General features: G+C 63.5%; 1 protein-coding gene across 5 annotated transcripts in view; it reads left to right on the plus strand.

Moving 5' to 3' along the window:
• Nucleotides 1-16259, plus strand: part of Mroh1 (maestro heat like repeat family member 1) — a 73393-nt gene that overhangs the window by 50010 nt on the left and 7124 nt on the right. For 3 of the 5 annotated variants that reach the window (XM_076836096.2, XM_076836098.2, XM_076836101.2), the window contains 19 exons: nucleotides 1878-1988; nucleotides 2271-2415; nucleotides 2499-2539; nucleotides 2822-2963; nucleotides 3191-3243; nucleotides 3517-3624; nucleotides 3809-3928; nucleotides 4084-4206; nucleotides 4956-5102; nucleotides 5178-5204; nucleotides 6024-6146; nucleotides 6398-6477; nucleotides 6715-6829; nucleotides 6936-7031; nucleotides 8047-8151; nucleotides 8977-9112; nucleotides 9310-9422; nucleotides 10357-10509; nucleotides 13778-13932. In XM_076836096.2, coding sequence (XP_076692211.2) covers nucleotides 1878-1988; nucleotides 2271-2415; nucleotides 2499-2539; nucleotides 2822-2963; nucleotides 3191-3243; nucleotides 3517-3624; nucleotides 3809-3928; nucleotides 4084-4206; nucleotides 4956-5102; nucleotides 5178-5204; nucleotides 6024-6146; nucleotides 6398-6477; nucleotides 6715-6829; nucleotides 6936-7031; nucleotides 8047-8151; nucleotides 8977-9112; nucleotides 9310-9422; nucleotides 10357-10509; nucleotides 13778-13932 — 2093 coding nt within the window. The remainder of the gene's footprint in view (nucleotides 1-1877; nucleotides 1989-2270; nucleotides 2416-2498; nucleotides 2540-2821; nucleotides 2964-3190; nucleotides 3244-3516; nucleotides 3625-3808; nucleotides 3929-4083; nucleotides 4207-4955; nucleotides 5103-5177; nucleotides 5205-6023; nucleotides 6147-6397; nucleotides 6478-6714; nucleotides 6830-6935; nucleotides 7032-8046; nucleotides 8152-8976; nucleotides 9113-9309; nucleotides 9423-10356; nucleotides 10510-13777; nucleotides 13933-16259) is intronic. The other 2 variants (XM_076836097.2, XM_076836100.2) reach the window with 1 other exon arrangement.

Consider the following 16259-nt stretch of genomic DNA (forward strand, 5'->3'; position numbering starts at 1 on the left):
ACTGAGCTCCATTCCCAGCCCTTTTTACATTTTATCTTGAGACGTGGTCTCAATAGGTTGCTTAGGGCCTTGCTAAGTTGCCCAGGCTGGCTTCAAACTTGCCCTCCCTCCTGCCTTGGCCTCCTGAGTGGTTGGGGTTAGGGACATGTGTCCCTGCACCTGGTGAAGTCACCTTCTTTGATCGCCACAGCACTGTTTGGTTCCCTCTGTTTCTGGAGTGAGCTTGATTCCCTGGAAGGACTTGGAGAACTCGGCTGTGACGCCGGCAGGGCTGCGGCCCACGGGCACACCTCCTGTGCTCTCCTAGCCCAGCAGACACTGCAGTGCCTCCCTCGGCTGAGGGACAGGTTCCCCAGCTGCAGCACCAGGACTCCAGGCCCTGAGGGAAGGCGGTGTCCGTGGACATCATGTAAAACAGCATGGCGGTTTGGGATGCATAAGAGAATCGAGAGCAGCTTCTCAGAGATTCTCATATACACCTATGGTCATGGCAGTACTGTTCACAGTGGCCGCAGGTGGAAGCAACCCAGTGTCCAAGGAAGAGTAAGTGGACAGACACAACAGGTGTCCGTACAGTGGAGTACCATTTGTCCTTAAAGAGGGAGGAAACCCTTGCCCCCTGCACCGTGGGTGGCCTAGAGGGTGTCTGTTGACAAGGGCACCTGCTGTGAGCCCACTCCTCCGAGGTCCCTAGGAGCCACATCCACCCCCGGGGACAGGCAGGGCTGGGAACAGGGAGGGTTTGGCGTCCAGTGGGGCCCGGAGCGGCAGTCTGGGTGATGAGGCGGTGTGGGGAGGGTGGCAGGGGAGGGGTGACCACTGAGTGTGCCTGTTGGGCCTGGGCACTGGCCCTGTGACACCTGGCACCCTGCTCAGCCCTGGCCCTCTCCACACAGGCCCTTGTCACCTCGCCTCTATAGGGAAGGTCTCCGCTTAGTCCTTTTCAACAGTCCTTGTGTCCCATTTTTACTTGCTGTTTTATGGCTGCTCTGCGTCTGCCTGACCGTGCGTCCCTCCGTTGGTCTTTTAGCCTTTTTCATTCGATATGTCCCCGTCTTCTTCCAACCAGTAGTTCCCCTCCACATCGTCACCTTCCTGAGTTGGTTCCTCTGTGTCCACCGCGAGGATCTTTCACACAGTATTTCTGGGATTCTTTCTGGTTCTGGGTCCCTTCCTTGGTGAGTCTCAGCTGAGACGTGTCCTGGACTCGGCCTGATACTGTGTTGTAGTGTTCGTTTCTGACGGTTTAGTTTCTTTTTAACCCACGTGTTTTCTTTGTGATCTTTAAAAGTCTCCAGGTGGATGTCACGGCTGCTGTGACTTGTGTGACTGCCTATCAGAGTGAGTCTGGCCTGCTTGATTTCTGCTCCTCAAGTTTGTTGAAATGTCCCTTCTGGCCTAACAGTCAGACTTTCAGGGTTGCTCACAGGGTTTCCTAGGAAGTTCTGTGTTTTCGTAGCGTGATTTAGAAGCATTGCTCGGGCCTTCACATCACTATTTCTCCATGTGGCCTTTGGTTCCTAAGACGAGGGTAGCAGGAGGCTCCTGGGTCTGGCGCCGATTTGCCCTTTCTCTGTTGTTCACATTTTGCGTCTGGAGTTTCAAAGTGAGTGGACGGCTCAGAGCACCTGGGAGCACAGAGTCGTCGTCTTGTGGGAGCCTCTCCGTAAGACAGAGGACCGCAGCACCCAGCGCCTGAGCCGCCTGGCCCTCGCGCGGTGGCCTGGGGAGACTTCAGCCCAGCGCCTCTTCCTGACTGTGGCAGCTGAGGCAGGCGTCCCCAGGTGTAGGAGGCCGGCCAGGTGGCCCTTGTGGGACTGCCTGAGGCAGTGCCCTCAACCTGGCTCACGCACACTCTGGCCTTTCACCCAACCCAGCCTGAGAAGCCAGGCCCTGACGGCGAAGACCTGGCAGCCGCTGACAGCGTGCGGGCCGTCAGTGTCCGCACCCTCTACCTGGTCAGCACCACGGTGGACAGGATGAGTGACGTGAGTGTACACCTCAGCAGGCCCTGCCTGGGCTGCCCCTCACCTGGCTCTCCCTGCGGCCCCGCCCTCACCTGCCCACCCCAGTCCTGGTGACAGGTGAGCGGGCGTTGCTCAGGGCTGCCCTAGGGCAGTGCTCAGGGTCCCCTGACCTACAGCAGGACAAGTGGACGGCACGTCCACACCTGAATTCTGCTCAGAGGGAGTCCTGGGCAGCCCCAGGGAGCGGCCCTGCTGGGTGCTGGCTGCCCGGCACTGACCGGGCCTCTGGGGCCTCTGCTCCAGGTCCTCTGGCCCTACCTGATGGAGTTCCTGGTGCCCGTGCCCTTCACCGAGGCCCTGACCCCGCTCTGTCGGAGCCTGGTGCATCTGGCCCTCAAGAGGCAGGAGGCGGGGGCAGATGCCTTCCTGGTTCAGTTGGAGGCCCACGGTGCGCACTCCCCAGGCCCACCTTCACTGGACCCCGCCCTGTGCCTGTCCCCCTGAGTGACTCTCTCCATGTCTCTTGTCCAGCCACCCTCCCGTCTCCCTACGCTGTGACCACCAGACTGCTGGTAAGCGCCGCTCTCCCAGCACCCCAGCGGGCACCCCCACCCACCCCCAACCCAGCGCCTGCCTCCTGTGTCCCTGAATCTCTGTCCCTGTCCACATGGCTGCCAGGGCTGCCTTCTTGGTGGGGAGCCACCCCCCCTGTGGCCACAGGCTTTGTTTTCCGGGTTGGGCAGCCGGCACTGTGTAGATCCCTGTGGCCCTGGCGTCGTCCAGCTGAGCACATCTGCAGGGCAGGTGTCACGAGGAGCTCCCTGCTCAGGACGCTCCCACCCCACGCCCCCCAGGTTGTGTCTTCCCACCCCTACCTGGGGGACCGGCGTGGGGCCGCCTCGCTGCGCCTCCTGGGGGTCATGCGTCAGAGCATCCACCCTTTGCTGGCTCAGCCGTGGGAGACAGCCATTCCTCTGCTGCTGGAGCACCTGGAGGGTGAGACCAGCGGGTGAGGGCAGCAGCGCCCGGCCTCGCCTTGGCCAGGGGTGTGCGGGTTTGTGAGTCTGGATGGACCCTCTTGGCTGTGGTCCAAGGCAGGGTCAGTACAGGCTGCAGCCAGGGCATAGGGTGCTGGGCCGCAGGGCTGCAGCCTGGGAGGTGTGGGTAGCCGCTGAGGAGGGCCTGCTCGGCAGCCTGGCTGACGGGGTGCCCGGTGGTTTCAGCGCACACTGAGGAGACACTGTCCCTGCAGGAGTGGGAGGAAAAGCTGCTGATGGTGAGAGGAGGAGCCGAGTGAGAGTGGCCTCTCTGTCCTGGGCAGGGCGGGCTGGGGGACAGGCTATGGGCTGTGCCTTCCCGGGGCCACACTGTCTGTCCACTTGGTGGTGTGGCTGGGTGAGGGGCACAGGGAGGGGGATCTTGGTTGAGGATGGCAGTTGGCCTCTGCCCCAGCAGCCAAGGACACAGGGAGGGCCTTCCCCCCCACCCGCGCCTGCTGCAGGGCCGCTGCCTGCCCCCCAGCCGCCCCTCATGGCTCCCTCGTTGGCAGTTCCTGCGGGACACCCTGGCCGTCGTCTCTGACGACACATGGACCTGCCAGCTGAGCCTGGAGATGCGCAAGCAGCTGCCAAGTTACAACAGGGTGCCCCAGGAGAAGGTGCCGGGTCGCTGTTGGGGCGCGTCCCCCTGGGAGAGGGGAAAGCCTGAGGCCCACCTCCTGCTGCCTAGACACTCTGGGTTCTGCCCTCTGTCCTCGGGCCTGCCACATCCCCTGGGCAGGACAGCACCATCTCCCTGTGTGAGGGAGCCGGCTGCAGCTGAGCCCTGTGGCTCTGTTTCAGAACTTCCTGTACAAGTGCCTGGGTACCGCGCTGGCGGCGGCTGCGAGCAGGGAGGTGGTGAGGAAGAGCCTGCAGGAGCTGCTGGGAGCCGCCAGCTACCAGCAGCAGGCGGAGCACGAGGTGGGCGCCCAGGACAGAGCCCTGTCCCCAGGTGCAGGTGTGTGCGTGGCGCCCCGTCTGCACCCCGGCGTGTGTGTGCCCCTTCCCACACCCAGCAGCAGGGTGGGCTGGGGCCTCCTTGCCCAGACCTGAGCACCACTGAGTGTCTATCCCAGGGCCTGGCCTCCTGCTTTGGGATCTGTGCCACTGCCCACCTTGAGGACACTCTGACCCAGCTGGAGGACTTCATAAGGTCAGATGTGCTCAGGAAATCCAGCGGCATCTTCAGCATCTTCAAGGTAAGGGTGGAGGACCGTCAGGAGGGCTCCCCTGTATGGCCGCCACCGTATGTTTGGAGGTCTGGGGCGGAGGGCAGGGGTCCTGTCCTCTGAGGGCGCTTTGTCTTTTCACAAGTTTGAGGCTGTGGGGTACAGTGTCCTTGGACTTGGAAGGAAGTCCACCCGTGTCCTGCAGCCGTGGGGCTGACAGGCGCTCCTCCCTCTGCCAGTTGTGATGCGGAGGGGCCTCTGGGAGCAGTGTGGAAGCCCTGGGGCTGCCCGCAGGCCACGCCAACCTTCTCCCCTTCTGGCCTGCAGCGGCTGCTCAGAACCACGGCTGGATTTAAGGAAGGACTAGTCCCCTCCTCCCAGTCCCCACTCTGGTCTGCGACCTGGCCATTGTCCCTCATTTTGGTCCAGTGACTGCCTCCAGGACAGAGGACTGGTCTGCAGCTGCTGGGGCCAGAGCAGGGCCTCAGACTCTGCTACCTCCGGCAGCGGGGCTCCCCCACTCTCCTGCTGCTGGTCCTTCCCCTGGGCACCACTACCCCAACCCTTCCTCTGTGCCTCCTTCCCAGTGGGCCCATGTTGGCCAGCTGGCCTGTCCTCCTGCTGTCCCCAGGTAGCACCGAGTTATTCCTCTGGTGTCACTGGCTGGCCCTGGCCCTTCCTCTGCGAGAACCGAGGGATTTAGAAATAGAGTCTGCATTGAAGACTCTGCGTGGGAGAATGAGAGGCGCGTGCTGACCTCCTGCTTCTCCGCCCGCCAGGATCGGGGCGAGCAGGAGCTGGAGAAGGTGAAGAGCGCGCTGATCCTCTGTTACGGGCATGTGGCCGCGCGGGCCCCTCACGAGCTGGTGCTGGCCAAGGTGGAGTCGGAGGTCCTCCGCAACATGTTCCAGTGCTTCAGCACCAAGGTGGGCGCCGCAGCCCCTGGGGGCTGGTCACTGACACCGTCTTGTGTCTTACTTGGTCTCACTTTCTGTTGTCAGGTTCTGGGAATAAAGGTAGAAACCAAGGTACAGTGTGAGGACTCGGGGGTGGCCTGGGCTTTCCTGTCTCTCCTTGGGCTGGGCCGGGCCGGGCTGGGCTGCTGCAGGAGCAGAGCCAGGCCGGAGCTCACGGCCACCTGGTGGTGCCCTGAGGGAGGCTCTGAGTATCGCCCTCTCTTGCCCTTGGCCCCTTGGAGCAGCCCCCCGTCAGGGCCAGGATAGCTCCTGCCTTCGGGAGGGCTGGGCTTTTGTCACCTCTGAGCGGCCAGCCCCGGGCCACGTGCCCGGAGGACAGGTGGGCCACCCGCTTTGAGGCGCAGTCCCCACATCCCAGGGACAACCAGGTCCCTTGGCTCTGCTCCCTGCTGCTTTCAGGGCTGCGATCTCTGGGTCCCCGCAGCACGTGGGCGGGCTGAGCCAGAACCAGAGGAGGTGGTCTGGAGGCCCCCTGGTCTTGCTGACCCTCCTCCTTTCTGGCGTCTCTGCACTAACCTGACCAGACCCCAGTGGGGTGGGGGCAGCCGGCCACCCTGAAGAGCACGCCCTCTGTCCCCAGGACGGTTTTCCTCACTCTCTGAGGCCTGCAGGGGGGGCCCCACCAGCTCTGCTCCCACCCCCGTCTGACCACACTGCCCAGTGTCTGCCCTGGAGACCTGAACTTCAGGGCCTGGGGCTTCTCTGACAAGGAGGCTGCCTGGAGGGCCTTGAGGCCCAGAGTGGCCGTGTCAATGGCTGCAAAGGAAAGGACAGCGCGTGGGCTAGCCTCTGCTGCTGGGCTCAGTTCTGTTGGCCACAGAAGTGGCCACCCATGGAGCTGAGCAGCACTGGGGGCGGGTGTTCCTGCAGGACCCAGCCCTGAAGCTATGCCTTGTCCAGAGCCTGTGCATGGTCAGCCAGGCCATCTGCAGCAGCGTGCAGGCCAGCTCCTTCTGCTTCTCAAGGAAAGCAGAGCTGGTGGCACAGATGATGGTGAGCTGGGGCAGAGCACGCTCTGAGCCAGGATCCAGGGGAGCAGGTGGGCCGGCTGGGGCATGGCCAACAGGCAGCGTGGGCGAGGCCTGGGGAAGACTGAGGGGGGACACAGGTATGTGGCCTGGGGACGGAACACAGGGTTCTGTGGGGACAGACAGCCCCAGCCCGCCACGTGGCCTGAGGGGTAGGCTAAGCGGGGAGGAAGGCGGGCGCCTCCTGATGACCAAGCCCTGCGGCTGCCTTGCCAGGAATTCATCAGGGCAGAGCCCCTGGACTCCCTGAGAACACCCCTGCGCAAGAAGGCCATGCTCGCCTGCACCCACCTGGTGTATCCTTCCTGGCCGTGCGTCGGCAGGCCGCGCTGGGTCTCCAGGGCTGGGTCCTGGAGGAACGCCCGCCCCAGTGCTGCTCATCTCCAGGGGTGGCCACTTTTGCGGCCAACAGGACTGAGCCCACGCCTGTCAGCAGCTCTGCCATCCTTGAAGGACCAGAGACTTCTGCGTCGCTGGGCTGGAGAGGGCCCTCTGCAAGGGTGACTGCATGGGGCCCTTAACTCCCCGTTCAGCTCCTTGGAGCCAGCACTAGAGGAGCAGGCGCGGGCAGACATGATCCGTGGCTGCCTACACAGTGTCATGGCCCTGGTTCCCCAGCCGGACCGGGAGGACGGCGGCAGCCAGGAGGTACTGCCGTGTCTCTTGCCAGGTGCATGTGTCCAATGGGGCAATGGGAAGACCACTGGAGGTGGTGGGTCACCTGTGCAGCCCGGTGTCCTGGCTTTCCTTCCAGCCCCTGTATCAGGACACGGTCCGCGCCCTGGAGGACTTGCTGGCGGGCCTCCTGCAGCGGGACATGACTCCCCGGGGCCTTCAGATCATGGTCGAGGTGTGCGGTGGGGGTGGGAGGGCAGTCTGCCAGGCCCCCCCTGTTTTCCTGGCCCTCTCTCCCCACAGGGTACCTCAGTTTGATACCCTCTGCAGTGGGTGGTCTGAGCAGGCAGGCAGCACTCCCGTCTGGACAGCCATGCAGGGGGTGCGGCCTGTCCCTCTCCCCCACTGCGTGGTGCTGGGATGGAGAAGCATGGGTCCTGATCCTGACCACTGGGGGCCAGCAAGATGGCAGGACATTGTCCTGCTGCAGCATGTCTCCTTCTCCCTTCATGGTCATAGTGGGCTGGGGTGGACCCCTTGGTCGAGGAGGACACCCTTCTAGGGCCAAAGTGGACTCTACCTGTGCCTAACAGGCCTGGTTTACTCTTGGTCACCTGGGATGGGCAGCGTCTGTGAGCAGACAGCACAGGGCTGGGCAGGGCTGAGCTGCTGCGCCCCGGGACGGGAGTTGCAGGGGTGGGGAGGGCTGAGCTGCTGCGCCCCAGGACGGGAGCTGCAGGGGTGGGGAGGGCTGAGCTGCTGCGCCCCGGGACGGGAGCTGCATGGCTGGGCAGGGCTGAGCTGCTGCGCCCCGGGACGGGAGCTGCAGGGGTGGGGAGGGCTAGCTGCTGTGCCCTGGGACGGGAGCTGCAGGGGTGGGGAGGGCTGAGCTGCTGTGCCCTGGGACGGGAGCTGCAGGGGTGGGGAGGACTAGCTGCTGCGCCCCGGGACGGGAGCTGCAGGGGTGGGGAGGGCTAGCTGCTGCGCCCCGGACGGGAGCTGCAGGGGTGGGGAGGGCTAGCTGCTGTGCCCTGGGACGGGAGCTGCAGGGGTGGGGAGGGCTGAGCTGCTGCGCCCCGGGACGGGAGCTGCAGGGGTGGGGAGGGCTGAGCTGCTGTGCCCTGGGACGGGAGCTGCAGGGGTGGGCAGGGCTGACTCCGCAGGGTTCCGAGCCGGCACTCAGGACACAGGCTTCTGCTCTTCTGGGCGGTCCCCAAGCTGGCACCTAGGTGAAGTCCCTTCTTCCTCAGCACCTGAGCCCGTGGATCAAGTCCCCAAAGGGCCACGAGCGGGCACGGGCCTTGGGCTTGAGCACCCGCCTGCTGCGGCACTTCCGGCAGCACCTGCACGTCAGCGTGAGTGCAGGCCCCTGTGGGCAGGGGAGGGCACGGCCCCTGTGGGCAGGGGAGGGCACGGCCACTCCGCAGCTTCGCCTGCCCCACCCCTTGTAGGTTCCTTGGCTTGGGAGCCCCTGCATGTGGCCCTCATCCACGGAGCACCCTGCAGGCTCCCTGGCCTTCCCCCTCGGTGCCCCGGCTCGTGTCTCGTCCTTTTGCTGGGAACAGTCCTGGCCAGGAGTGACCCTGGGGTCTGTGCCCGGGCCGCCAGTCAGACGGGCTTTTCCCGCTTGCTTTGTCATTGCCTGACTTCATCTCGTCCCTGTTGAGAATGTGCGGCCCCAGGCCCACAGCCCCGTCTTGCCTTCCGGAAGCCCTGCATTCTCAGCAGCAGCGACTCTTGGGGTGCAAGAGCAGCGGGATCCGGGGGCTTGTGAGAGCCCGGGGGAGGGGCAGCTGATGGGGCCAGGCCCTGGGAAGTGGAGAAGGGCCGAGGGTCAGCGTGGAGGAGCGACCAGACCAATGAGAGCCGGCCGGGGGCCTGCTCTGTCCCAGGGCGTTGGTCTTCCAGAGGAGGGACTTCCCAAGGATGTGGCTGAGTCACCAGAGTCCTGTGCCTCCTCCCCCTCTGCTGCCCACGCAGGGGCCTCCCCCTGATCCCCTGACCACCCTTCTGCTTCCCCAGCAACTGCTGTGCTCGGGGTGCTGGGTGGCCCAGGTGGTTAGTGGAGCCGAGCAGGTCCCCTGTGCTGGGTGTGGGGCCATGCCACCACAGGGAGGCCCATTCTGGGTGCCAGCGGTGGGGACTGTACCTGCCTTCCCTGGCCTACCATCTCCCCCCAGGCTCTGGTGCCCTTCCACAACCTGGGCCTCCTCGTTGGCCTCTTCTCCCCACGGTGTGCCGACCTGTGCCCCGCCACCCGCCAGCAGGCCGTGGACTGCGTCTACACCCTGCTCTACCTGCAGCTGGGCCACGAGGGTGAGCTCGGCAGGCAGGGGAGGTGGCTGTCGGCCAGGCAGGCGGGCAGTGGGAGCGGGCAGTCCTGGGCCAGGCAGTCCGATGCCTTTCCATCACCTACGTACGGTTTGCTGTCCCTCGACCTTCCCCGCCTGCTTAGCCTGGAGTTCAGGCTACTCGTCCCAGAGGACCTCAGCCTGGCCCCTCTGGCCCCTCAGGGTTCTCCCGAGACTACCGCGATGATGTGGCCGAGCGGCTTCTCGGCCTCAAGGACGGCCTGGTGCACCCTGACCCTGCCACCCTCTTCCACACCTGCCACAGCGTAGCCCAGGTACCTGCGAAGCATGTGCCCGAGGAGGAGGGCTGGGGCTGCCTGGCGTCTCCAGGCTGTGCTCCAGCGCAGAGCAGGGGACGAGGGTGGGGCATGTTGCCTTCAGACAATTTGTCTGGCCCAATCTCGGGCCCACACCTCCCGTGCCCCAGCGCCTCCCTCCTGAGGCACCATCGGCCGTGCAGAGTGGTGTTCCGTGTGGTGAGGCTGGGCCTGGGGCAGGGAGCCTCACAGCCAGGCCTCCTGCACTGTAGGCTCCCGAGCAGAAGCCCGATGGCCTCTCTGGACAGCGGAGGGCTGCCTTTGGCATCTGGCCTGTGCAGGGGCCGAGGTCCTTTGTCTACCTGTCCCAGGCCTTCATCCCTCAGCAGCCTGCACGTGGCTCTGTGGGGGGTGTCCCCTTCGCCCCCATCTCCTGTACTCCCTGGGCCCTGTGACTAGCCTGAGCTATCCTGTCCCTTCCTGCCCCTAGCTTTCCTGGTGGCTATTCAGAGGCCCAGCCGGGCTCCAGGGGATGAAGAAGGTTGCCCCTCTGCAGCCCCATGTTGCTGCATTCCCGTTTTCCCTGGGAGGACCCTCATGGGTCTGAGTCTGACAAAGGAAAAAGGAAGGACGTGGTCACCTGCACCCTTTCTGAGGGGAACAGAGACGCAGCGGGGGCCAGGCAGGGTGGTGGGAGCCGGTGGTTTGGCTCAGGCAGCTCTTGCTGCCTCTTGACCCTCCCCTGCTCTCCTCGCCTTGACCTCTGGCCACCTCGTGCCCACAGGAGGAGGAAAGGGACTCCTGTCGGCTGCTGAGCTGCAGGGGAGCCAGGTCCTTGCAGGGGCTCAGGGGCCACTGCGCAGGAGGAGGGACTTGCCAATCCCCTGGGGCCTCCCTGAGTGAGTGGTGTCTGGAGGGGCCTCGCCTCTTGGTTCCGCATCACCCTTTCTAGATCATTGCCAAGCGCCTTCCGCCAGACCAGCTCATCAGCCTCCTGCTGACCATGTTTGAGGGTCTGGGAGACCCCGACAAGAACTGCTCCCGTGCAGCCACGGTCATGATCAACTGCCTGCTGAAGGAGCGGGGCTCCGCGCTGCTGGAGAAGGTGAGTGGGCCCGGTGTCGGAGGGGTGCAGCTGAGGCTCGGAGGTCCACCGCTGCTGGTCTGGAGGGGGAAGGACCAGCTGGAGGTCAAGGCTGCTGGGCCTGTGGCTGGTCCAGTGCCACAGGTGCCTGATTCTGTCACCCATTGTCCAGCGGTGGGCACTGGTTGGTCCTCCTGCTTGTCATGGGGGACGGCAGCGAGTGTGCTGCGTGGGCGCCTCTGCAGGCCCCACCCTTGGTCCTTCTGGGGGGATTCCCAGAGTGGGGTTCCTGGGTCTTGGGGTGGCCTGTGTGACGTCCTGAGGGGCCTCCCTGCTGTTCTGCACGTGGCCGTCACGTCCACGTTCTCGTCAGCGGTGCCCGAGCCTGCTGTGTGGGCATCAGTGCTCGTCAGCTTCTGTTTGTCCTTTTTGTAGTGGCCCCTGAAGGACGTGAGGTCTGAATTTGCGTTCCTATGACGGTGACTGAGGCCAAGGGTCCCGCGTGGTTTTCGGCCATTTGCCCGTCATCTCGGGAGAAGGCTGACTTGAGCCCCCGCACGCTCTCTGGCCGGGCTTTCCTGGGTTGAGAGGTTCCATTCCAGGCGCAGGACCTGCAGGCGCAGGGCTCGTGCTGTGGGTCACCGTCTTGCTGGGGACGTCCTCCAGCTCCTGCTGGTTCTGCGGCCTGTGCTCTTGTTGTCACCTGCAAGAAAGGGCTTCTGTCCAGAAGCCTTGACCTGCCTTGTCCTCTAGGGGCTTTCTTTAGCCTTGGGTCCTTCTGTTCTGGACAGAGGCAGGTCCTTCCATGGACCTGACCAGGTGGTGGTCAGGGCCCCGTCAGGGCCAGTGCTGCTGACCCAGCCTTAGCGCCTGGTTGGTCTGCGCCTCGGCCGCAGTCGCTCCTGCAGCTGGGCTCTGGCACCGTGGGCCTCTAGTGCTTCGGTGACCCTCTGTTTTCTTCCCTGCCATGCGATACCCTAACAGGGGGACCTCGTAGAAACCGAGACTGTCTGGGCACCTTGGCACACGCTGTGATCTCAGTGACTCAGGAGGCTAAGGTAGGAAGGATAGCAAGTTCCAGGTCAGCCTCAGCAACTTAGTGAGACCCTGTCTCAAAATAATGAATACCAAGGGCTGAGGATGTGCTCACTGGTAGAGCCCCCTGGGTCAGAGGAGCAGGGCTGGGAAGGCCACTGGGGCCAGCTCGGCCGTGCTGCGCTCTGGGAGCCCGGCCTGCTGTGGGCTGGGAGTGTGCACTGGGCGCGCAGGGAACATGAGAAAAGAGGAGATCCCAGTTAAAGCTGACCCCTGGGAGGGCAGGTGCTGCTGATTGGACTGTCTGGGAGGTGCTCAGAAAGTCAGACATGGACAGCCGGGCACGGTGGCCACGCCTGTGAGCCAGTGACTTTGAGAGGCTGAGGCAGGAGGATTGCAAGTTCCAGGCCAGCCTCAGCAACTTAATGAAACCTTGTCTCAAAATTAAAAAAAAAAAAAAAAAAAAAAAAGAAATTTAAAGGACTGAGGATGTAGCTCAGTGTGAAGCACCTGAGTTCAATTCCCAGTGCTAACAATGTGAGAAAAAGAAGGAAGGAAGCCCGACACAAAGGTAGTACGTGCCCACTCCCAGGTGCACGCATCCCCAGGAGAATGAAGACGGGTTCACTCAGAACCTTGTGCAGAAATGTTCATGGCGGCAGCACCTAAATGTCCATGTCAGTGAACAAATGGACAGTAGCTGGACCTTGGAAACAGCCCCACGTGAAGGAAGTCAGACACAGGCCACGTGCCGTGCAGCTCCGTTGACCTGGAACGTTCGGGACCGGCGACCACAGAGACAGAGGGAGGCTGGGGGCTGGGGGCTGGGGAGAGAGTGGGACTCTGCTGTGGGCAGTGTTCTCGAGTGGCTCCTGGACTGTGTCTCCACGAAGCTCTCCGTGGAGGTGGGCAGAGAGGTGAGGGTGCTCTGCAGGGGTGCACGGCGAGGGGAGGACCCTCCGCCAGGCTGGTGAAGATCCACGAGCCCAAAAGAGCCTGGAAGGTTGGGGTACAGCCTCCACCGGGCAGTGGGCTGTAGCCCTCACTCAGGGGGCAGGGTCTATGCAGGACCTGGGTGTGTGAGGCGTCCTGGGGCTGTGAGCGGGACAGTGAGTGTGGAGGCCAGCCATCCCCAGCCTCCACACCAGCCTCCACAGCTTGCCACAGCCCTGCACGGCCTCACCGAGTGTGGACGAGCCCTGCTGGCAGCTCTGCGCCTCCTCCAGGGGCCAGAGGTGCCCAGTGGCAGAGCACAGGAGGCACACAGTCAAGAGCCCACATGCTGTTCCAGGTGGGACTCTTGGGCCAGCCAGAGTCCACCGAGCTGTGGCAGCCACCTGTCAGGCACAGGTGCGGCCAGAGGAGAAGGGCCCAGCAGTTCAGATGCCAGGGAGCTGCCACCCAAGCTGGGGCCAGGCAGTGACTGGGCCTCCCGGGCCTCGGGAGTGGGCAGCACCCGGCCTGTGGGCTTCCCCCAACACCTCTGAGTGTCCTTGTTGGCCAGGGCAGACCCTTCTTCCTCTCCAGCTGCTCAGGCCATTTGGTGAGTCCCTCTGCCGCAGCTGGGAGGTGACCCAGCCTGGACAGTGTGCCGCTGGCCTGCTGTGTGCTTTCCAGGGGCTCGACCTTGGCGGTGGGGCACGGTCACTGCAGAGGCTGGAGCAGAGACTTGCCGGCCAGCACTCCTGAGCCTGGGGACCCACCTGTCCGTGTTCCCCACTGCTCACTGCTCTGGGCCGCAGCAGGACCCTGCAGACCCTGGTGGCTGTGTCCAGGTCCCACCCCTCCTTTCTGAGGTGCCGTCGTCCTCTCCTGTCTTCCCCGGCCCCCAGCGCGCCGCCCAGGGGAGCGGTCGGAGTCACAAGAGTTGGGCCTCCAGAAGTCTGTGGGTCTGAGGGGCCCAGCAGCGTCCGCTGTGCCTCCTGGCCCGCACCTGCCCTCCGCGCCTTGTCAGTCCCTCTGCCGTCTCCCTTCCTCTGTCCTGCTCCTGGTGCTGGGGTGGACCCAGGCCTCATGGGCAAGTGCTGTCACTGAGCCCAGCTCAGCTGCTCTCCCCGTGGAATCCGCTCTCCATCTACTGGGACCACAGGAGCTGGGCCTGGGCCTGGGCCAGCAGCTGGACGCTCTGGTTTCCAGGAGCTGTCTCCCACAGCCAGGCTGTCCTTGTGGCATGGACCTGACCTGGGTGTGCCCTCATCTGTCCTGGTCTGTGGCCTGACCTCCACGTCTCCCTCCTGTCCTGTCCCCTCTGCAGGTGCCGGAGATCGTGAGTGTGCTGCGTTCCAAGCTGCAGGAGACCCAGGGAGAGCATATCCTGCCGGCCGCCCAGCACGGCCTGTACCTGCTGGCCTCCCAGCACTGTGCGGCTGTAGTGTCCAGCCTGCTGGGCAGCCCCCTGCCCTTCGACAGGTACCCAGTGCCGGCAGGCCCTTAGGTGGAGCTTTGTCGACCAGCATGGGAGGTCCTTCCAGTGTGGCTCAGGGCCTGCTCCCCAGCCCCCAGCCGACCTGTGTGCCCAGCGTTTGAGTGGGTCCTCAGTTCCGGGCCGTGGGGACGGGAGTGCTCTAAGACAGGCCTGCCTCTGGGCACTGGGGCTGTCCCTCACAGCTGCTCAGGATCTGGCTGAGGCCCTTCCCAGGTCCGCCTGGCTGCTAGGGCTCCATCAAGCTCCCCACCGGGCCGGTCCTGGCCTCCTCTGTGGCCCCGGGGCTGCCCGCCGGCTCTGACTGCCATGGCTGCTAGAGGCTGGTCCGCAGGCCGTCCCCGTCCGGGCCTCCCGGGGCTGGTCTTCTGCAGGGCACCCATCATCCCTGGGAATAGCCCCCCATGGCCATGCTCACTTTGGGTCCCTCCAGAAGCTGAGGGACTTGTGTCCTCACAGGACATTCCCCAAACTCTCCTCCCGGCTCCTGACCGCAGGCACCCTGAGCTTCTCGAGGGCTCGCTGGCCCTGCCTCTGGGACCCACCACTGCCCGCCCTCTGGGGCCACTGCACCCGGGGCGCACCCGTGAGCTGCCGTGCCTGGTCCTGGCTGCGGTGCTGACAGGGACAGCCCTGGGCCAAGGGTATCGTGCCTGTGTCCCTCCTTTCCATGTCACCCTGAGTCACAGCTGTTTCTGACAAGTGCCTTGAAGGTGGCCCGGAGCTGTGATCTGCCCCTGGCAGGGCGGGTGTGCCCTGGCGCCTGCCCCTCGCCAGCCTGTTGTGAGAACCCCACCAGCAGGGTCTCCTCACCTCTGCTGTTCCCATCCCACAGTTCGACAGGGGACACTGTTACTTTGAGCACAGTGTCCTGTGTGGCTCAGGGCCTGCTCCCCAGCCCCCAGCCTACCTGTGTGCCCAGCTTTTCAGACGGCGTGGCATTGCTCTTCTCGTGTGTGTGTGTGGGGGGGGTGCTGGGGTTGAGTGCAGGTAAGCACTCCACCACCAAGCTTTCCCCCAGCACTTCTCACGTTTTATTTTGAGTCGGGGTTTTGCTGGCCTCCAACTTGTGATCCTCCTGCCTCAGCCTCTCAAGTCACTCTCTTGTGCAGTCTTCATTTAGTTGAACTTCACTACATATTTACCACTGGGCTTGCTCTTTTTGCATTCCTTATTTCTTTTTCTGTGGGGGTGTAAATATGTGCAGAGGGCACATGTGTCCTGGTCCCTTCTGTGGCTACTCCATGCTTGCAGACCATAGCACCCCCCGCCGGGGGCAGAGACAGCACCTAGCCTTCCAGGGCCCCAAGCACTGCTCAGACACGTCCTCCTGACATCCGAGTGCCTCCTCGCTGCTGGCTGATTGCGCGACCTGAGATTCCTGGAAATGGGTGGGACAGAACGGACGCCCCTGGCTTCTTTGCACCATGTGTGGCTGGGGGTGCTGGGGGCAGCTTGTTCTTCAGGGCTGTGTCTTGTGCAGCTCACTTTCCTGATTCCAGGTGGTGGACATCTTGGGTTGTTTGTAGTGTGGAGCTTTTAGGGACAACAATCTTTAATACCTGCGTATCTCCTGCAGGGTACAGGTGGGGTGGCTGTGGGTGGTCAGCAAGCTGCCGGGCTGGCCATCAGCTGGGTGTGCACCCTGCGTGCCAGGAGTGGGCTTCCCGTCTGTAAAGGTCAGAGAAGGTCACAAGGAGATTCCAGTTTCAGTGCCTGCCTGGGAGGGCTCAGGGCCTCCGGGCCTCCCCCACGCCCTGGCACCTCCTGGCTGGCCCACTGTGTACAGCCCTGGCACAGCCCAGGACCCCTGGTCCAGCTGGGCCTGGCTTCTCTGAGCTGAGCTGCCCGGGGACTTGCCTGTGCTGTGGGCGGGTCCGTGCACCCCGCAGCCTGTTGCTCCTGGCTCTGGGGTCCCCACCACTTGCCTCACCTCAAGTGTGACTTCTAGCATTTCTTTGGCAAGAATCCTTTAGTGACGAATCCACTTATGTTTACTTGAAGGTGTCTTTGGCCTTCCTTATCTTCCTACAGATTGTTTATTTTTGATACTGGGGATTGTACCGAGGGGCTCTCTACCACCAAGCTCCATCCCCAGCCCTTTTAATTTTTTTTAGTTGTGGTTTAACACAATACCTTTATTTTATTCATTTATTTTTATGTGGTGCTGAGGATCGAACTCAGCGCCTCGCACGTGCTTGGCAAGCGCTCTACCGCTGAGCCCCAGCCCCAGCCTCCCTTTTTACTTTTTGAGACAGAGTCTTACTGAGTTGCTGAGGCTGGCCTCAGATTTGCCACCCTTCTGCATCAGCCT

The sequence above is a fragment of the Callospermophilus lateralis genome, chromosome 16 (genome assembly GCF_048772815.1).
Source record: "Callospermophilus lateralis isolate mCalLat2 chromosome 16, mCalLat2.hap1, whole genome shotgun sequence".
Taxonomy (NCBI): domain Eukaryota; kingdom Metazoa; phylum Chordata; class Mammalia; order Rodentia; family Sciuridae; genus Callospermophilus; species Callospermophilus lateralis.